The sequence below is a fragment of the Mandrillus leucophaeus genome, unplaced genomic scaffold (genome assembly GCF_000951045.1).
Source record: "Mandrillus leucophaeus isolate KB7577 unplaced genomic scaffold, Mleu.le_1.0 Scaffold29, whole genome shotgun sequence".
NCBI lineage: Eukaryota > Metazoa > Chordata > Mammalia > Primates > Cercopithecidae > Mandrillus > Mandrillus leucophaeus.
The window spans coordinates 1,359,886-1,382,300 of NW_012103031.1; the positions used below are offsets into that span (position 1 = coordinate 1,359,886).

The 22,415-nt window shown below is 39.7% G+C and overlaps 1 protein-coding gene across 3 annotated transcripts in view; it reads left to right on the plus strand.

Moving 5' to 3' along the window:
• The window catches only part of LOC105543708 (cytochrome P450 3A8), a 37,372-nt gene that overhangs the window by 8,523 nt on the left and 6,434 nt on the right, over positions 1 to 22,415 (plus strand). For 2 of the 3 annotated variants that reach the window (XM_011985743.1, XM_011985744.1), the window contains exons 4-13: positions 6,262 to 6,361; positions 8,711 to 8,824; positions 9,091 to 9,179; positions 10,451 to 10,599; positions 11,714 to 11,841; positions 12,520 to 12,586; positions 15,171 to 15,331; positions 17,703 to 17,929; positions 18,987 to 19,149; positions 21,362 to 21,983. In XM_011985743.1, coding sequence (XP_011841133.1) covers positions 6,262 to 6,361; positions 8,711 to 8,824; positions 9,091 to 9,179; positions 10,451 to 10,599; positions 11,714 to 11,841; positions 12,520 to 12,586; positions 15,171 to 15,331; positions 17,703 to 17,929; positions 18,987 to 19,149; positions 21,362 to 21,457 — 1,294 coding nt within the window. In that variant the 3' untranslated portion in view covers positions 21,458 to 21,983. Of the gene's footprint in view, positions 1 to 6,261; positions 6,362 to 8,710; positions 8,825 to 9,090; positions 9,180 to 10,450; positions 10,600 to 11,713; positions 11,842 to 12,519; positions 12,587 to 15,170; positions 15,332 to 17,702; positions 17,930 to 18,986; positions 19,150 to 21,361; positions 21,984 to 22,415 lie in introns of those variants that run through there. The other variant, XM_011985742.1, reaches the window with a different exon arrangement.

Consider the following 22,415-nt stretch of genomic DNA (forward strand, 5'->3'; position numbering starts at 1 on the left):
ATCTGTTGTTTCCTGACTTTTTAATGATCACCATACTAATCCACAACCTGTCCAGCATCTGTTGTTTCCTGACTTTTTAATGATCACCATACTAACTGGCATGAGATGCTTTCTCATTGTGGTTTTGATTTGCATTTCTCTAATGACCAGTGATGATGAGCATTTTTTCACATGTCTGTTGGCTACATAAAAGTCTTCTTTTGAGAAGTGTCTGTTCATATCCTTTGCCCATTTTTTGATGGGGTTGTTTGCTTTTTTTCTTGTAAATTTGTTTAAGTTCTTTGTAAATTCTGGATATTAGCCCTTTGTCAGATGAATAGATTGCAAAAATTTTCTCCCATTCTGTAGGTTGCCTCTTCCCTCTGATGATAGTTTCTTTTGCTGTGTAGAAGCTCTTTAGTTTAATCAGATCCCCTTAGTCAATTTTAGTTTTTGTTGTCATTGCTTTTGGTGTTATATTCATAAAGTATTTGCCCATGCCTATGTCCTGAATGGTATTGCCTAGGTTTTCTTCTAGGATTTTTATGGTCCTAGGTGTTACACTTAAGTCTTTAATCCATCTTGAGTTAATTTTTGTATAAGGTGTAAAGAAGGGATCCAGTTTCAATTTTCTACATATAGCTAGGCAGTTTCACCAACACTATTTATTAAATAGGAAATCTTTTCCCCATTGCTTGTGTGTGTCAGGTTTGTCAAACATCAGGTGGTGGTAGATGTGTGGTGTTATTTCTGAGGCCTCTGCTATGTTCCATTGGTATATATATCTGTGTTGGTACCTGTACCATGCTGTTTTGGTTACTGTATCCTTGAAGTATAGTTTGAAGTCAGGTAGCGTGATGCCTCCAGTTTTGTTATTTTTGCTTAGGATTGTCTTGGCTATGTGGGCTCTTTTTTGGTTTCATATGAACTTTAAAGTAGTTTTTTCCAATTCTGTCAGGAAAGTCAGTGGTAGCTTAATTGGCATAGCATTGAAACTATAAATTACCTTGGGCAGTATGGCCATTTTCATGATATGGTGTCTTCCTATCCATGAGCATGGAATATTCTTCCGTTTGTTTGTGTCCTCTTTATTTCGTTAAGCAGTGGTTTGTAGTTCTCCTTGAAGAGGTCCTTCACTTCCCTTGTAAGTTGGATTCCTAGATATTTTCTTCTCTTTGTAGTAATTGTGAATGGGAGTTCACTCATGATTTGGCTCTCTGTTTGTCTATTGTTTGTGTATAGGAATGTTTGTGATTTTTGCACATTGATTTTGTATCTTGAGAATTTCCTGAAGTTGCTTATCAGCTTAAGGAGTTTTGGGGCTGAGATGATGGGGTTTTCTAAATATACAATCATGTCATCTAATTTTCCTAATTGAATATCCTTTATTTCTTTCTCTTGCCTGATTGCCCTATTCAGAACTTCCAACACTGTGTTGAATAGGAGTGGTGAGAGAGGGCATCCTTGTCTTGTGCCAGTTTTCAAAGGGAATGCTTCCAGTTTTTGCCCATTCAGTATGCTATTGGCTGTGGGTTTGTCATAAATAGCTCTTACTATTTTGAGATATGTTTCATCGATATCTAGTTTATTGAGAGTTTTTAGAATGAAAGGCTGTTGAATTTTGTCAAAGGCCTTTTCTGCATCTGTTGAGAAAATTATGTGGTTTTTGTCATTGGTTCTGTTTATGTGATGGATTACCTTTATTGATTTGGTATGTTGAACCAGCCTTGCATCCCAGGGATGATGCTGAGTTGATCCTGGTGGATAAGCTTTTTGATGTTTTGCTGGATTTGATTTGCCAGTATTTTATTGAGGATTTTTGCATCGATGTTCATCAAGGATATTGGACTAAAATTCCCTTTTTTGTTATGTCTCTGCCAGGCTTTGGTATCAGGAGACACTGGCCTCATAAAATGAGTTAGGGAGGATTCCCTCTTTTTCTATTGTTCAGAATAGTTTCAGAAGGAATGATAACAGCTCCTCTTTGTGCCTCTGGTAGAATTCGGCTGTGAATTCATCTGGTCCTGGACTTCTTTTGGTTGGTAGCCTATTAATTATTGCCTCAATTTCAGAACCTGTTATTGGTCTATTCAGAGAGTCAACTTCTTCCCTGTTTAGTCTTATGAGGGGGTATGGGTCCAGGAATTTGTCCATTTCTTCTGGATTTTCTCGTTTATTTGTGTAGAGGTGTTTATAGTATTCTTTGATGGTAATCTGCATTTCTGCAGGACCAGTGGTGATATCCTTTTCATCATTATTTATCGCATCTATTTGATTCTTCTCTCTTTTTTCTTTATTAGTCTTGCTAGCGGTCTATGTATTTTGTTGATCTTTTCAAAAAAACAGCTCCTTGATTCATTGATTTTTTGAAGGGTTTATTGTGTCTCTATTGCCTTCTGTTCTGCTCTGATCTTAGTTATTTCTTGTCTCCTGCTAGCTTTTGAATTTGTTTACTCTTGCTTCTCTAGTTCTGTTAATTGTGATGTTACTGTGTCGATTTTAGATCTCTCCTGCTTTCTCTAGTGGGCATTTAGTGCTATAAATTTCCCTCTACACACTGCTTTAAATGTGTCCCAGAGATTCTGGTACGTTGTATCTTTTTTCTCATTGATTTCAGAGAGCATCTTTATTTCTGCCTTCACTTCCTTATTTACCCAGTAGTCATTCAGGAGCAGGTTGTTCAGTTTCCATATAGTTGTGCAATTGAGTCACTTTCTTAATCGTGAGTTGTAATTTGATTTCACTGCGGTCTGAGAGGCAGCTTGTTGTGATTTCTGTTCTTTTACATTTGCTGAGGAGTGTATTACTTCCAATTATGTGGTCAGTTTTAGAATAAGTGTGATGTGGTGCTGAGAAGTATATTCTATTGATTTGGGGTGGAGAGTTCTGTAGATGTTTATTAGGTCTTCTTGGTCCAGAGCTGAGTTCAAGTCCTGAATATCCTTGTTAATGTTCTGTTTTGTTGATCTGTCAATATCAACAGTGGAGTGTTAAAATCTCCCATTATTATTGTGTGGGGAGTCTAAGTCTCTTTGTAGGTCTCTAAGAACTTGCTTTATGAATCTGGGTGCTCCTGTATTTGGGTGTATACTTATTTAGGATATTTAGCTTTTCGTGTTGAATTGATCCCATCACCATTATAAATCCCTTCTTTGTGTCTTTTGATCTTTGTCAGTTTAAAGTCTGTTTTATCAGAGACCAGGATTGCAACCCCTGCATTTTTTTTTTTTTTTTTTTTTGGTTTCCATTTGCTTGGTAGATCTTCCTCTATACCTTTATTTTGAGCCTATGTATGTCTTTGCATGTGAGGTGGGTTGTCTGAATACAGCACACAACAGATCTTGACTTTTTATCCAATTTGCCAGTCTGTGTCTTTTAATTGGGGCATTTCTTCCATTTACATTTAAGGTTAATAGTGTTATGTTTGAGTTTGATCCTGTCATTATGATATTAGCTGGTTATTTTCCTTATTAATTGATGCAGTTTCTTCATAGTGTTGATGGTCTTTACAATTTGGCATGTGTTTGCAGTAGCTGGTATGGGTTGTTCCTTTCCATGTTTAGTGCTTCCTTCAGGAACTCTTGTAAGGCAGGGCTGGTGGTGACAAAAATCTCTCAGCATTTGCTTGTCTGTAAAGGATTTTATTTCTCCTTCTTGTATGAAGGTTAGTTTGGCTGGGTAGGAAATTAGAGGTTGGAATTTTTTTCTTTAAGAATGTTGAATATTGGCCTCCACTGTCTTCTGGCTCATAGGGTTTCTGCCAAGAGATCTGCTGTTAGTCTGATGAGTTCCCTTTGTGGGGAACCTGACCTTTCTCTCTGGCTGCCCTTAACATTTTTTCCTTCATTTCAACCTTGGTGAATCTGATGATTATGTGTCTTGGGGTTGCTCTTCTCAAGGAGTATCTTTGTGGTGTTCTCTGTATTTCCTGAATTTGAATGTTGGCCTGCCTTGCTAGGTTGGGAAGTTCTCCTGGATAATATCTTGAAGAGTGTTTTTTAACTTGGTTCCATTCTCCCCATCACTTTCAGGTACACCAATCAAACATAGATTTGGTCTTTTCACATAGTCCCATATTTCTTGGAGGCTTTGTTCATTTCTCTTCTTTTTTCTCTAATCTTGTCTTCTCACTTTATTTCATTAATTTGATCTTCAGTCACTGATATCCTTTCTTCCACTTGATCAGATTGGCTACTGAAGCTCATGTATGCTTCACGAAGTTCTCTAACTGGTTTTCAGCTCCACCAGGTCATTTAAGCTCTTTTCTACACTGGTTATTCTAGTTAGCCATTCGTCTAACCTTTCTCCAAGGTGTTTAGCTTCCTTGCGACTGGTTAGAACATGCTCCTTTAGCTTGGAGAAGATTGTTATCACCATCCTTCTGAAGCCTACTTCTGTCAACTTGTCAAACTCATTCTCCATCCAGTTTTGTTCCTTTGCTGCCAAGGAGTTGTGTTCCTTTGGAGGAGAAGAGGTGTTCTGGTTTTTGGAATTTTCAGCCTTTCTTCTCTGGCTTCTCCCCATCTTTGTGGTTTTATCTACCTTTGGTCTTTGATGTTGGTGACCTACATATGGGGTTTTGGTGTGGATGTCCTTTTTGTTGTTGTTGATGCTATTCCTTTCCATTTGTTAATTTTCCTTCTAACAGACAGGACTCTCAGCTGCAGGTCTGTTGGAGTTTGCTGGAGGCCCACTCCAGACCCTGTTTGCCTGGGTATCACGAGCAGAGGCTGCAAAACAGCAAATAGTGCTGCCAGATCCTTCCTCTGGAAGCTTTGTCCCAGAGGGGCACCTACCCGTATGAGGTGTCTGTTGGCCTCTACTGTGAGGTGTCTCCCAGTCAGGCTGCCTGAGGATCAGGGACCCATTTAAGGAGGCAGTCTGTCCATTATCAGAGCTTGAATGCCATGCTGCGAGAACCACTGCCCTCTTCAGTGCTATCAGGCAGGGATGTTTGTGTCTGCGGAAGTTGTCTGCTGCCTTTTGTTCAGATACGCCCTGCCCCCAGAGGTGGAACCTAGAGAGGTGGTAGGCCTTGCTGAGTTGTGGTAGGCTCTTCCCAGTTTGAGCTTCCCTGCCACTTTGTTTACACTGTGAGCATGGAACTGGCTACTCAAGCCTCAGCAATGGTGGATGCCCCTCCCCCCGCCAAACTCTAGCATCCCAAGTCAAGCTCAGACTGCTACACTAGCAGTGAGCAAGGCTCCATGGGCATCAGACCCACCAAGCCAGGTACGTGAGGGAATCTCCTGGTCTGCCGGTTGCGAAGACCATGGGAAAGGTGCAATATTTGGGCAGGAGTGCACCACTCCTCCAGGCAGTCATTCACTGCTTCCCTTGGCTAGGAAAGGGATATCCCCTGACCCCTTGCACTTCCCGAGTAAGGTAATGCCCCACCCTGCTTTGGTTCACCCTCCATGGGCTGCCCCTACTATCCAACCAGTCCCAATGAGATCAACAAGGTACCTCGGTTGGAAATGCAGAAGTCACCCATCTTCTGCATAGATCTCACTGGGAGTTGTAGACCGGAGATGTTCCTATCTGACCATCTTGGAAGTGACCTGGACTGTAATTTTATAAGGTGGCCTCAGCCAATTGCAGCAGCTGTTCCGTGTCAGAGGGGCTAGAGGTTTGGTGAGAGGAGTGGAAGAGGTGCAGTGCTGTGTTTGTTCACTAGAAGCAAGTGGGAGAAGTTTTTGCCACTTTGTACTTCATCTTCTCTCATCGATTCATCAGAAACTGCAGTGCTGGCTGCAGGGTGCTGTGGAGCTGGCATGGCCCACACAGGCAATGTAACTAATAGAAAGAACACACAGCTCTGGATGTCCATAGGCCTTACACCAATTGCCATTGAAACCCTTAATCCCTGTGAGCATTTGATGATTTACTTGCCTTCAATTTGTCACGGACCTAATATTCTTTTTAAAAATAAAATATTTTAAACATATGAAACATTATGGAGAATGGCATGGGAAATACCCATGTATGCACCACCCAGCTTAACAAATGCTCTACTGTCATTTCTAACCATGGTCTTTTTGAAGAGCTCTTTTGTCTTTCAATGTCTCTTCCTTGTTTGGCCCACATTGTCGTTCATCATATGAAGACTTGGGCGACTCCTGTGTCAGTCTCTTGCTGTGTGTCATACCTAATGAACTAGAACCTAAGATTGCTGTGTATTGTACAACTAGGGTATTATGTAATGTCAGGATCAAAGTCTGGCTTCCTGGGTTGGGCTCTAGCTGTAGAATAAGGCTGATCAACTCTGTGTTTTCCACACAGCTTTTATGATGGTCGACAGCCTGTGCTGGCTATCACAGATCCCAACATGATCAAAACAGTGCTAGTGAAAGAATGTTATTCTGTCTTCACAAACCGGAGGGTAAGCATTCATGTGTTGAAATTAAAATACTGATTGATGGATTAAATTTATATTTTGAAATTCTTATCTATTCATAGACAGTTGCCTAAAAAATGTACAAGAAGGTTCCATGTCCACTTCATCCCGTCCCCACCAATGGTAACACCTTGCAATCTTGCATAACTATAAATAGAGTATATTCACATTCTATAGTACAGGAAATTGACATTGATAAAGTTCACAGAGCTTATTCAGATTTCACCAACTTTATGTGCCCTCATTTGTGTTCTATGCAAATTTATCACAATCATAGATTTGTGCAATGATCAGCATGATCAAGCTGCAGAACCCATTTGCATTCTATGCAAATTTATCACATTAGTAGATTCGTGCAACGACCAGCATGATCACGCTGCAGATCCACTCTGTCTCCATGTGGCTCCCTCCTGCTTTCCTACAGTGACAAGTCTTTTTCTTTGACAGGGTCCATATCAGAGCAAACTTTTTAAAATTTTGAGGTGGCCAATGCATTAATATTTCCTTTTCTGGATTGTGCTTTTGGTGCCAAGTTTGAAAGTTCTCTGCCTAGCCCTCCTTCCTATATTGCTGTTTTTTTCTAAAAGTCATAAAATTTAATGCTTTACTAAATGTAGCTCTATTATCCATTTTGTGTTTTTTTTGCATAAGGTATGAGATTTAGATCAAGCGTCATTTTTTTGTGTGTGTGGCTTATGGCTGTCCAATTCTTCCAATGCCATTTTTGGAAAGGTGGGCATATTGTTAAAAATCACCTGGGCATACTTCTTTGCATCTCTCATGTACTACTCTGTCCCATTGATCATTGTGTTTATTATTCCACCAATATCACACTGTGGTGACTCTAATAGCTGTACAGTAACTCTTAACATCATGTAGAGTGATTCTTCCCACTTTAATTGACTTATTTTTCTCAGATTTGTTTTAACTCGTCTTGGTCCTCTGCTTTTCCATAAAAATTCAGAATGAGTTTATCAGTGTCTACAAATAAACGTGCTGTTATTTTGATGAAAATTGAATTAAATATGTAGACCAATTTATGGAAAATCTGTATCTTTACTGTTTGGTCTTTCAATTCATGAACATAGTATGCCTCTCCATTGCCTTAGGTTTTCTTTGATTGCTTATAACATTTTGTAGTTTTCAGCATAGAGATCCTGTACGTCTTTTGTTAGATTTACAGCTAAATTATTTCATTTTTGTTGGAATGACTGTAAATGATATTACGTTTTTCTTGTATTTTCAGATATTGATTGTTGTTACACAGAAATGTGCTTTGTTTTTGTGTGTTGATCTGGTATCCTAGAACTTTGCAGAACTGGCATGGTAGTTCTAGAAGTCGTTTTGTATATTCCTTGAGATTTTACACATTGTCAATTATGTCACTTGAAAATAGAGACAATTCTCTGATTTCCTTTCCAATCTGTATGCCTTTTATTTTCTCTTGTCTATTGTACTAGGACTTCCCAGTATAATGTTGAGTAAATGTGGTGAATTTTTGAATTGTCCCTAATCTTAGGAGGGAAGCCTTTGGTCTTTGATCATTAAGCATGATTTTGATGAAGTGGGCTGTTTTTTTTTTTTTGTAGATTCTCTTTATCAAATTGAGGAATTTTCTCTCCCTAGTTTCCTGAGTTTTTATCATAAATGAATGCTGGAAGTACTCATTATAAAAAAATATGGTTATGGAAGATGAAAGAAAGTTTCAACGTGTTGGCTTGATAGGCCAGTTCCAAGTTGGCAAAAATAATTATGTCTTTTTTTTTCTTTCTATCAATGGAATAAAAAATTAAGAGAAAAGAATGTTTATGAAATCATGTTATTTCTTCAAAATATGTTCCTAGTTTTAAAGGTATTACCTACTATTTTTTTTTAAACCACCACATCGAGGCACCTCTTTTTCACATTGCCCATGCTGTAGGAGAACTGACAGCTCGTCTGAGGCAACATACAGTCCACCAAAGTCACCTGCTTGTCTGTCTCCCCTCCTTCTCTACACTAGCAGAAGCGCTAGGTCTTGATTCTGTCTGTTCTACTGGAAGAACACGTTCCCTACCATGTGGATAATTTGCATGTAAAAGGTGACTGGGATATACAGGCTGGAGACCACATCAGGTGGCTGGGTCTCCCGAATGCTGCCACCTCACACAAATACATCCCAGGACACTGGGCATCTGGGATAAATCTGTATTGAGCATCTAGCATAGGGCCTGTCACCTAGTAGATGGTCACTAAATAATTGTTGAATATGTGATGCCTGTTTAACACATTTTCTACAACCATGGAGATCTCCACAACTGATGTAGGACAGAATGTTTCTGCTTTGAACTCTAGCCTTTTGGTCCAGTGGGATTTATGAAAAATGCCATCTCTATAGCTGAGGATGAAGAATGGAAGAGAATACGGTCATTGCTGTCTCCAACCTTCACCAGCGGAAAACTCAAGGAGGTATGAAAACAACATGAGTTTTAATAAGAAACTTAAAGAATGAACCTGGTGGGGACAGGTATAAAGTAAGATCACAGTCCCTTTCCAAGGGGTAGTCTGCTGAATTTGAGCTTCCTAAAAATGGTCTTTTATCTTTATGTACAGAAAAGACATCACAAAATTCATTATAAAATGTCCACTTACTGCTCCGTGCTGGGGAAAGCCATGTCCTTCTGGAACTAGAGTCTGCACATTTTACTATGGGTGGTGTTGTGTTTTGTGTTTAGATGGTCCCTATCATTGCCAAGTATGGAGATGTGTTGGTGAGAAATCTGAGGCGGGAAGCAGAGACAGGCAAGCCTGTCACCTTGAAAGAGTAAGTAGGAGCACAGCCTTGGGGTTCTGAGCTGTCATGATCCCCTCCAGCTGCCTGCCACGGAGCTGATATTCCCACTGTTGGGTTATTCTATGACCAGACAAAAGGAGGGCTGTGGTAATGCAACTTCAATGGGTCTCCCAAGATGGGGAAGCTCCAATGAGATGGGGCAACTGGAGGAAAAGGATCTTCTCCCTTGTGCACAGGGGCCAGGGTTTACATATCCATTAAATCGTCACCTTGGATATTCTGGAAGACTAAATACATCCATTAGGGGGAAAAAGTGTGATTGTACCAAATTTTTAAGCATGGAGTGTATGGGATGGTGGAAGGCGAAGGCACTTGGTATCTGTTGGTTGGCAGTGAGTAGGGTGGGAAAGTTATAATGGAGAACTTAGAATAACTTTGATCCTTTCATGTTTTTTTCTGAGGATATCAGTAGAATACTAAATATTAACAATTCCCACCACTTCTGCTTCCTCTGGTCTCAAGGAGAAAAGGTGGTAAAAAACGCTAGAGGTAGGGCAAGTCTACTTTTTGCTGTCTACACTTATGCAGGAACAACAGGTGTAATCTGAGCCTGTCCTGGGCAGACCGGGATATGTGGTCACTTACTATAGAAATTTCCAAATCAAATTTTGAGAGATTCTTTTTTTTTAACCAGAACATTCTTGGTCATTATATTTTACAAAAATAATTCTGCCTTCAGGGCAACCTCACCTCACCACAGCTGGGGATAGTGGAACTTTCCAAAGCTTGAGCAGGGAGTATAGAGAATAAGGATGATATTCCTAGGAACTCAGAACAGGGTGTTGTTGCTTTGTAAAGTGCTGAAGAGGAATCAGGTCTGGGCATAGAGTCTGTAGTCAGGCAATGCCAGCTTTCCTGAGCCCCTTAGGAAGAGTTAATTATTCTACTCTTGTCCTGCTGAAGCACAGTGCTTACACATCTTGTATCATCCACACTCAACATCTGCTACTACAGTTTTCTGATAATGGGTCTCTGTCTTCCTATGACTGGGCTCCTTGACCTCAGAGGTAAGTCTAATTCAGTCAAGTATCTCCATCAACCCCAGCATAGGGCCAGCGGCATCACTGGCACCCGATAACCACCTTCTGATGGAGAGTGATGGGACATGATCCAGTAGATAGTTCTGAAAGTCTGTGGCTCTTTATCTGTCTTGACTGGACATGTGGGTTTCCTGTTGCACGTATAGTAGAAGGATGGTAAAGAGGTGCTGATTTTAATTTTCCACATCTTTCTCCACTCAGTGTCTTTGGGGCCTACAGCATGGACGTGATCACTAGCACATCATTTGGAGTGAACATCGACTCTCTCAACAATCCACAAGACCCCTTTGTGGAAAACACCAAGAAGCTTTTAAGATTTGATTTCTTAGATCCATTCTTTCTCTCAATAAGTATGTGGACTACTATTTCCTTTTCTCTCTTCCTCGCTTAAAAATAACTGCTTTATTGAGATGTAAATCACCATGTAATTCATCCACTTAAAACGTACAGTTCAGTGATTTGTAGTACATTTGAAGATATGTATGACCATCACCATTTAAAACTTTAAAACTTTTTTTGTCAGTCTAGAGACCTCATACATTTTTAGCTATCAACCCCCTGCCACAAACCCTGTCATCATATGCAACCGCTAATCAACTCTCTGCCGCTATAGATTTGCCTATTCTGGACACTTCATAGAAATGATATTCATTTGTCAGGGTTTTTTTTATTCTCTAGTTCATGAATTTGTACTTTAGTCTGTATTATTTTCTTTCTTCTGCTGGCTTCAGACTTAGTTTGCCTTTCCTCATTTACTGTGTTGTGGCATGAATGTAGATGACTGATTTGTGATTTTTTGTTCTTCTAAATGTAGACATTACAGCTACAAATTTCCCTCTGAGCAATTTCTTTGCTAAATCCCATGAGATTGTGGCCTATCACATCTTAATTTTTGTTCACTTCAAAGCAGTTTCTATTTGCCCTTTCGGTTTCTACTTTGACTCATTGGTTACTTAAACGTTTATTCTTTAACTTCCACATATGTGTGAGTTTCCCAATTTTCTTTCCCTTATTGATTTTAGCTTTATTCCATGATAGGTGACAGAGATATGCTGTGAGGTGACAGAGATATGCTGTGTTATTTCTATCTTGACTACCTACTATTTCTTAAACAGCAAGATTACTTTTGAGCTTCAGATTACGATTCGGGTTATTCTAGGAGACTCTAGTCCAATAGATAAAGGCAAAGAGATTAAGGCATTGAATTTTGTTCCTTTTATCATTCAAAAGATGCACAAGGGGCTGCTGATCTCACTGCCGTATTGGTGGTCCCTATGCATAGACCTGCCCTTGCTCAGCCACTGGCCTGTGAGAGGGCAAAAGTCATAGAAGGAATGGCTTCCAGTTGAGAACCTTGATGTCTTTTACTCTTCTGATTGGTAGAGAAAATTAGAATTGCTCCAGATAAATTTTGCATTTTCACAATGGATTTCTTTTTCTGTTTTTGTTTTGGTTTTCCTACAGCAATCTTCCCATTTCTCATCCCAATTCTTGAAGTATTAAATATCTCTATTTTTCCAAGAGAAGTTACAAGTTTTTTAAGAAAATCTGTAAAAAGGATAAAAGAAAGTCGCCTCAAAGATACACAAAAGGTAAAATCTGGTGGCAGTTATAGGAGGATGTTTAGTTTTTCATAATTTTTTAGATAATATACATATGATTGGTGCACTTACCTGTATGTTTTTAAAGAATGATTTTAACATAAAGACTACTCATGTTTAGAGCAAGAGAATTCATTTGGTAGGAATGCAGAAAGTGGAGTTTGGAGAAGGAGAGATGAGAATGAGTCAGAGATAGCACATAAAATTTGATATCAGACACGACAGTTAGTATGCCTTGGCATAAATTTTATCGAGATAAAACTTTACCACTTTATTTCCTTTCAATAAATTGACAGAGGATAAACATTACTGTTTGGAAATATATTTTACTGGTATTATGCTTTCCCCAGATCATAGATTGGTGGACTCATTTAAACCTGTTATTTTACCCATTCTCCAATGAAAGGCCCTATCAGGCCACCTGCTGAAGTGTAGTGTGGGTTAAATTTGAGCCATCTCACATGATAGCCAGATTTGTTTCAGGAAAACATCCTGCTTTCCGAGGATTTAGAAGGGTATTTTTTTCACTGGTGACTCAGGCAACACCCATCAGATTTCTGGTCTTCAAGGACCCATACTCTCGGAAGGGAGATGGAGGACTGCTCTTCTGATTTACTTCTGACTTCAGGAGCCACTTTCTGTCAATGAAATTTCTCTTTTTGCTTCTAGCACCGAGTGGATTTCCTTCAGCTGATGATTGACTCTCAGAATTCGAAAGAAACTGAGTCCCACAAAGGTAACCAGAGTGCTTCCGGGGGCTACTAGTGGGGCACTCAGAGGGAGGGCCTTGTTCTGAAAATGTGCAGGAAGTATTCCAAGAGGATGAGAATTTCTGCCACATAGCAGAACAACACATGTTTGGATGTTACAAATGGTAGCTGGAGGCACTTTCTAGAGGCATACAGGCATAGAGAGCCATGTTCTAAGATTAAAGGGCAACCTAAGCAAACCTGGCATGCTAGAAAGCCAGTCGGCGGTCTGTGGGTCACCTACATCAGATCAAATGCCAGTTCTCGGCCTCCTCCAGATCCAATGAATCAAAACTTCTGCCTGTTGTTGAAAAAGTACTTTTCGTTGCAGAAAAAAAGCAATGAAAAGTAATGGCAAAATCCCGCAATAACTTTTGCAGCAACCTAATACATCTAACATCCAATCAGGAGCCACACTGTTCCAATCAGGGTGATTTTAGCTGGCAGTACTTGTTGAAAGTATGTTCATCAGGTTAATCTACTGCGAAGTTATTTTCTCCTTTGGAATGGCTTAGCAACTTGTGGGGATAACCTCTGAGACCGTGTAAATATCCTCTTTGTCTTCAATGTTTCACCTACTAATTTTACAACCCATGTATGGTTTTTACTGAAGTCACTGTGACTATGACAGTGGTGAAATGATGACCATGGTCAATTTCAAGCCACCAGGACTTGGCAACCATCTCATAAAATTCCTGAATATTTAACTATTGGTTCTAGAGAGCAGGACTAGACTGACTCCAGCATATCGCTTTAAATATGTCCATGTCTACATCTACTTTTGTCTGTATGTCTATCTATGTATCTATCTATGTATATATCTGTCATCTATCTATCATTTATCCATCTATCATCTATCTACTTATCTATTATCTATCTATCATCTATTCATCTGTCTATCCCAATACAACTTGCTGTAATAAAGGAAATAGTCTATTGTTTTACTGTTTCATATAGAAATCAAAGACACATATGGCTTTTTAGCACTGGATATATGGCTAGTGCCACTGAAGATCAATTTTAAATGGTATTTCAGTTTAATTGAATACAATTTGATTTTCAATAGCCACTAGTGGATAGTGGCTACCATATTGGACAGCAGAGCTCTAAACTTTCAATTTCACATCAGTATCATCAGGTTCATGATAACTGAATGCAATGATTAGGCAGTTGAATTTACCCACAACTGCATCACAGAAGTCTTCACTGGTAAATCACAGCTCTGTCAACCTTTCTCACACTCCTTTCATATTGGTTTTATTTGTGAACTACATGGTTGGAGCAGGCACCATATTTATATCTGTGTTCTAGGTCTTTAAAAGTCCTAATCCAGTCCTGATCAAACAGACCAGTGATAGACCACCCTGACCTTCCCTCAGGAGAAAACCAGAAGGGGGGCCAACCTGTCATCATAGGAGCTTATGCTATCTTAATGCCATTCATCAGATTGCAATCAACACCACTCATCTAGCTTTTTGTCCATCTCTCATCTTTTTTTTTTTTTTTTTTTTTTCCTGAGACGGAATCTCACTCTGTTGCCCAGGCTGGAGTGCTGTGGCACGATCTCGGCTCACTGCAAGCTCTGCCTCCCGGGTTCACGCCATTCTCCTGCCTCAGCCTCCCCAGTAGCTGGGACTACAGGCGCCTGCCACCACGCCTGGCTAAATTTTTGTATTTTTTAGTAGAGACAGGGTTTCACCGTGTTAGCCAGGATGGTCTCGATCTCCTGACCTTGTGATCGGCCTGCTTCGGCCTCCCAAAGTGCTGGGATTACAGACGTGAGCCACCGCGCCCGGCCCCATCTCTCATTCTTGTACATCCTGAGATAGTCAATTCTGAGAACTGTAGCCTAGATCTATCACCTGATGCCTCTCAAAGATATAATCCATGCTTCTCAAGCTAGGCTATGCACACAAATCACCACATCTTGTGAAAGTTCAGATTTTGAATCAGTAGTTCAAGGGTGGGCTTTGAGATTTTGCATTTCTAACGAGCTCCCAGATGCTTCTGACCCCTGGACCACACTTTGGGTACCAAGAGGTGGTCTGTAGTCCAATATTGGTCCCTTAAGTTCCCTCAAACATATCTATGGGAAACATCCTTTAATTTTCCCTACGTTTAACCATTAATATTGCAAATTCTCTCAAAGTTTGTCAAGGTATATTGTAGCTAAAATAAATTACATTTTTCTTGGGGGAGAAGACTACCTCATATTAACTTACAATAAAGTATTTTTAGGATCATTCAAGGAGCACACCCATAACACTGAGTATGTTAGGAAGAAATGCTCTTCCTGGAAATTACACAGCCATGCAGGTGGCGGGGATGGCATGAGGAGGAGTGGATGGCCCACATTCTCGAAGACCTTGGGGAAAACTAGATTAAAATGATTTGCCTCATTCTGGTTCTGTAAGATACACATCAGAGTGAAACCACCCCAAGTGTACCTCTGAATTGCTTTTCTATTTTTTCCCCTAGGTATTTGAGGGCTTCATTTAGATTTCTCTTCATCTAAACTGTGATGCCCTACATTGACCTGATTTACCTAAAATGTCTTTCCTCTCCTTTCAGCTCTGTCTGATCTGGAGCTCATGGCCCAATCAATTATCTTCATTTTTGCTGGCTATGAAACCACCAGCAGTGTTCTTTCCTTCATCATGTATGAACTGGCCACTCACCCTGATGTCCAGCAGAAACTGCAGGAGGAAATTGATACAGTTTTACCCAATAAGGTGAGTGGATGATACATGCAGAAGGAGGGAGGAGCTGAAGCCTTAGCAAAAATGCCTCCTCACCACTCCTCAGGAAAATTTTTATAAAAAGCATAATCACTGATTCTTTCACTGACACTGTGTAGGAAAAGTCTGAAAAGAAAAGAAAGAAACATAGGAAATTGTTGCTACTGGCAGAATCATAAGATCTTTGTAAAACAGTGCTGTACCTGGTTCATCTGCTTTCTGTTACTACAATAATGCTAAGGAAAAAACCTCAAAAAACCTCAATGGCATCTAACAATAAGCATTTATTGCTCACACTCATTTCACGTCAGTTTTGGTTGTGAATTTTGTGGTTGGAGCAGGCACCATAGTGGTATGTGATGTTCCCCTCCCTGTGTCCACACATGGACACAGGAATTTGCTCTTTTTATCTGTTTTCACTTTCTTGGTTACAGACGTGTGACCTTTTTTTTTTGAAAGGTGACAATCACTTTCTCATATTTTATTTGATGCTAGTGGTCACAGCCTATTAGTCACGTTTGTTTCCATGAGAAAGAAAAACCACTACGTGGTTATGCTAAGGATTTCGGTTCCTGGGGTGAGAGCCATCCCGAATATCTCCCCACTTCATGACTCCTGCACACATCATGGTTGGATAGTGAGCTCTGCTGATATTGACAGGACTTGCTCTGGTCTGGCTGGGATCTGACAGAGCCTGGCCCTGGGTGTGCTGTGCAGGCTGACCCAGCTCCCCCCACACCTATCTTATGTTCCAGTCAGGTAGTAACTGGTGAAGAAGCCAGGCTAGGAACCAGGGTATCTGTCTCCTGAGCTAGTCTTAAAACTCAATAATGTTGCTTTCCAAATATAACACCAAACACTAGGTGCATATCACCTCCACTGTTTTCAGACCTCTGCCAAAACTGGGATTCTTTGTGGCATGAAGAGACACGGCTTTGGGGCTGGCAGTGAGGTGAACACAAAGGAATGTTCTTTAGAGATTACAGTCCATCCCTGAAGCAACAACTAGGAGACTGTTTCAGCAAGTGAGGACAGGGCTGCGTGGGGTTCTATCCTCCTTATAACTTCCACTAGCGCTGAAATCGTGTGCTCTGGTTACATCCAACCAGAACCTTCTTTGTCATTTTTGGGATAGAAAGGGACTAGTTTGTCCTCAAATTATTTTATAGAGATTTTATATAATATAGTGTTTCTCTCCACTTTTTTTTTTTTTTTTTTTTTGAGACGGAGTCTCGCTCTATCGCCCAGGCTGGAGTGCAGTGACCGGATCTCAGCTCACTGCAAGCTCCGCCTCCCGGGTTTGCGCCATTCTCCTGCCTCAGCCTCCAGAGTAGCTGGGACTACAGGGGCCCACCACCTCGCCCAGCTAGTTTTTTGTATTTTTTAGTAGAGACGGGGTTTCACCGTATTAGCCAGGATGGTCTCGATCTCCTGACCTCCTGATCCGCCCGTCTCGGCCTCCCAAAGTGCTGGGATTACAGGCTTGAGCCACCGCGCCCGGCCTCTCTCCACGTTTTATTTATATAACAAAAGTGTGTATGTATAAAATACAAATCCTGCTTTGTAACTCTTTTGTTTTATATATATAAGCAGGACTGTGCAACCAATAATCCTTGTGTAGCACAGATAATTTGTTTTTTCTTTTTTTTTTTTTGGTTTGAGCATATTTGTATAAACACACACACAAGGCAAACACTAAAAATATTCCATGAATTGATTGTAAATCTTTCTTTTTTTTATTATTATTGTTTTACTTTAAGTTCCGGGGCACATGTGCTGAATGTGCAGGTTTGTTACATAGGTATACATGTGCCATGGTGGTTTGCTGCACCCATCAACTCATCATCTACATTAGGTATTTCTCCTAATGCTATACCTCCTCTAGCCACCGCCCCCCACCTCCAACAGGCCCCGGTGGGTGATGTTCCCCTCCTTGTGTCCACACATCAACACAGGAATTTGCTCTTTTTATCTGTTTTTACTTTTTTGATTAAAGACGTGTGACCTGCTTTTGAAAGGTAACAATCACTTTCTCATATTTTTTTGATCTTAGTGGTCATAGCCTATTAGTCACATTTGTTTCCATGAGAAACAAAAACCACTACACGGTTATGCTAAGGATTTCAGTCCCTAGGGTGAGAGCTGTCCCAAATGTCTCCCCTCTTCACAACACCTCCACACATCTCAGTGGGGCATTGAGCACATCAATGGGCATGACAGTTATTAAAACACTTTATAATTGCTTCGATCCTTTACCAGTATGAGTTAGTCTCTGGAGGTCCTAATACTTCAGTAGTACTGCATGGACTGAGTTAAAAGCTAATTCAAAATCTCAATTTATCCAAATCTGTTTCTTTCTTTCCAGGCACCACCCACCTATGATACTGTGCTACAGATGGAGTATCTCGACATGGTGGTGAATGAAACGCTCAGAATATTCCCAGTTGCTATGAGACTTGAGAGGGTCTGCAAAAAAGATGTTGAAATCAATGGGATATTCATACCCAAAGGGGTGGTGGTGATGATTCCAAGCTATGCTCTTCATCATGACCCAAAGTACTGGACAGAGCCTGAGAAGTTCCTCCCTGAAAGGTACAAGGCCCCTGGGAAGGGAGCCCTCCCTGAACCAGCCTGGTTCAAGCATATTCTGTCTCTCTTAATCTATAGGACGGTCATGGGCTTATATAATAATTTGCTTGTCTTTTTATATTTAGAGGTTTCTTAAAATCATCAAATTGATTATTGTCACACTTTTCAAACCACAGACTAGAAAAAAGAAAACTACAGCCATCCACAGTCCCAAAAACTTAAGATGAAGGTCATCAATTATGTCCTTATGGGTCATAAGTGTCCAAAATATAAGGACTCTTTTAGAAGCACATGATCACAATGCTATTATTATGTCCCCCAAATGAATATTTTTTCATAAATATAATCAAATATTTAGGAATAAAATTTGAATAAAAACATGGGTCTAATCTTCGAAGAATTTATAGCTTAGTGGAAGAGATAGACAAAGAAAGCAGTGATGATACCGCGTTACCTCGGTATAGTAGCATCGTATGCCTGTGTAAATTATCTGACTTCAATTATTCTATAGAGGTGTTGGGGAGAAAGAGGGAGAGATGGAGAGAAGAAGAAGGAGGAGAAGGAGGGATAAGACAAGGTAGGGAGGAGAAGGAGGAGGATTAGGAAAAACAAGAGAGGAGATGAGAAGGAAAGTGCAAAATAACAATTTTGAAATAGTGCAAGACAGTTTCCCCTTCTCCTTCCTCATGACCAACGTAAGTGTGACTTGAGGCAGGAACCTACTTTTCCATCACTCAGTCTCATCACTTATGTGCCTTTTATAGTGTGAACACATCACCACCCTGAATATAATTTCAGTGTTTAGAAATAAGTATTCTTTGCAACAGTATTTATCTCATCTCAACAAGACTGAAAGCTCCTATAGTGTAAGGAAAGTAGAAAGGATCTGTAGCGTACAATTCTCATAGCAAAATAAGCATAGCAGGATTTCAATGACCAGCCCACAAAAGTATCCTGTGTACTACTAGAGGAGGGGTGGGCCCTAAGTAAGAAACCTTACATGTAACTCTTAGGGGCATTATGTCATTAACTTTTAAAAAATCTACCAATGTGGAACCAGGTTCAGCAAGAAGAACAATGACAACATAGATCCTTACATATACACGCCCTTTGGAAATGGACCGAGAAACTGCCTTGGCATGAGGTTTGCTCTCATGAACATGAAACTTGCTATAATCAGAGTCCTTCAGAACTTCTCCTTCAAACCTTGTAAAGAAACACAGGTTAGTCAATTTTCTATAAAAATAATGTTTTATTAAGAATTCTTTTAACTGAAAGGTCTATATTTTTTAAAAAGAATATGCTTGTTTAATCTTTTACTAATTGGTCCTATGGGACAAGGAATCAATTTGGACCCATCTGTGATCTTTAAGGGCGCTTCAGTTCTCAAGGTCAAAAGCTGTAGCATTAAAAACATCATGTGAAGTCCATATAGATTAGCATGGCATGATTATCTGCAGTCTCCTTGAACTTGAACAAAGTTTAAGTTCAGTTTCAAGTTGATTGGAAAGATAGGGAAGTATTTTGCACAATCATAAAGTGCAATGATTACCTTGTTGTGACTTTTGAATGCTGCTCTCCCCTACCAGAACTTACAGAAACTTTCTTATGACAGTGGCTCCCAATCACTAACTGTACCTTGGAATCACCAGGGAGCTTTAAAAATTCATGATGCCTGGGATATCACAGAAATTCTAAATTAATTTGCCCAGAGTGTAGCTTTAAAAGCTCCCCCATTGTTTCTTATCTGAAGACAACGTTGAGAATGACTAATTTAAGGCATTTCTGGTGGACATGAAGGGCTACCACAGTCCAAGGCCATCCTGACTGACCTCACCTTCCAGGTGCCTAGCTCCATTCAGTTGGGCTCCATTTCAACCCAGTTATAACTCTATTAATGTTGTTCCCTTTCTCCTCATTTTGTTCTTATCTTTCAAGTCCTCGTTCAATTTCCAAGCCCCTCCAAAGTGTCTTCTCCTCCTAGTCCAGGGCCCATTTACTTCTCTGCTCTGTTATTGGATACTGGAGGCTATTATCATATAATTTCACAATTTGCCATTGAATCATTGAGTTTTATTCTCTATATTTTCTCTGTATCTAAGAATGTCTTCCCACCTCCATTAACAATATCCTCTCATTTTATTCCTTTTAAAATATCCCAGTGGTGCCTTGCAAGGGACTGTATCTAATGCAAGCATTTGGTCAATATTTAAGGAGTGATGTGCAGTTGATGGCTTGCATACATATATTAAGCTACTTAATGTGAACCTTTAACAAATGCTATTCATGCATATGCGCGCGTGTGTGTGTGTGTGTGTGCACATGTGTGCATGCATGTCTGTCTGCAGTGAAAACATTCTTGGGTTTTGAAAATTTTTAAATAATAAGGTGTTATATTTATAGAAAGATATTTTCTATGAAGAAGTTAAAGAACAGATGTCACTGATTCATATTAAACAAGACCTTATAAATCTTATTTCTAAGTCTCACGTATTTATTATTCAACTCCACCCCTTAGGTAGGCTTTCTATATAGGAGAGGAAGAAGATAGAAATAGTTTCCATATTATTTTCATATTCCATATTATTGGTGGCTTTAGGCCAGCTGTGTAGCTATCCTATATGTGCTCGGACAGGGGACTCAGCCTTGAATAAAAGTGGTCCTCTGGCACACCTGGGATGGGGAAGGTACTCCTTGGTAAGCTCCCAAGCTGGCACTTCTTGATCTCCATGGCCATTTTCATGCCCATTACTCCATGGTGATCAGAATATCACTCTGTTGTGTCCCCTCAATACTGAAGCAGTGTCTCAATAAGAATGGGGCTAAAAGTTGAGTCAAAACACTGTAAGAATTGAGAGGTTCCCCACTTGCACTACCCTTAGGAGCCAAGAGGAGAAGATAAAAAATAAAACGATGATGTTTCCTGAAGGTGTCTTCCCATCTTTACACTGGACGGGTTCAACTGGGAGGAATTACTGGACTCTGGAAGTTGAAGACTGTCCATATAATTAAAATGTACAATAACTACTTAGGATTACCTTGCAAGTTTCAACATACACAAAATTAACTTTATATGACTCTTCAAAAATAGTTTGCCATCATACTTAATAATCTGGTTTAAATTTTAAAAACTCATCCATTTTACTTAAAATTTAAATCAATAAAGAACACAGGTTCCCATGAATTTGTCTCAGGCCTGGCACAGAAGAGTACTCCATAAATATTTTGTTAAATGATAGATGATGAATGCTCTCACTATCCAATCTTCACACATCTTATAGAATAAGTATAAAGAATCCAAGATTTATAGTGCTGAAAGTAGTTTTTATATGTTTACAAGCATTATTGTCATTAATGCATTTTTTTACTTTGATGCTATACTTTCTACTTTTGCTTTATTTAATGCTACTCAATATGCTTTTTTAACTGTTGCAGATCCCGCTGAAATTACGCTTAGGAGGACTTCTTCAACCAGAAAAACCCATTGTTCTAAAGATTGAGTCAAGGGATGGGACCGTAAGTGGAGCCTGAATTTTACTAAGGACTTCTGCTTTGCTCTTCAAGAAAGCTGTGCCCCAGAACACGAGAGACTTCAAATTACTTTGTGAATAGAACCCTGAAATAAAGATGGGCTTCATCCAATGTACTGCATAAATAACCAGGGATTCTGTACATGCATTGAGCTCTCTCCCTGTCTGTGTATAGTGTTATACTTGGGAATATAAAGGAGATGACCAAATTAGTGCAGGGGAGGTAGATTTGGCTCCTCTGCTTCTCATAGGACTATCTCCAGCCTGGTTCAAGCACCCCTAGTTAGCACCATTAACTCCTCCTGAGCTCTGATAAGAGAATCAACATTTCTCAATAATTTCATCCACAATTATTAATGAAAACAAGAATTATTTTGATGGCTCTAACAGTGACATTTATATCTCATGATTTACCTGGAGTATTCTATAATAAGTTTTATATTAAATCAATAAAGACCACTTTACAAAAGTATTATCAGATGCTTTCCTGCATATTAAGGAGAAATCTATAGAACTGAATGAGAACCAACAAGTAAATATTTTTGATCACTGTAATCACTGTTGGTATGGGGCGTTTGTCAGAACTAGAATTTGATTATTAACATAGGTGAAAGTTAATCCGCTGTGACTTTACCCATTGTTTAGAAAGAATGTTCATAGTTTAATTATGCCATTTTTGATCAGGCATAGTGGCTCATTCCTGTAATCCCAGCACTTTGGGAGGCTGAGCCAGGTGGATCGCCTGAGGTCAGGAGTTCAAGACCAGCCTGGTCAACATGGTGAAACCCCATCTCTACTAAAAATACAAAAATTAGCTAGGCATGGTGGTACATACCTGTAAACTCAGCTACAAAGGAGACTGATATTTGGAAAAATCTAAAGACTCCAAAGAACTATTGGAACTGATAAACAAATTCAGTAATGTTGCTGGATACAAAATCAACATACAAAAATTAGTA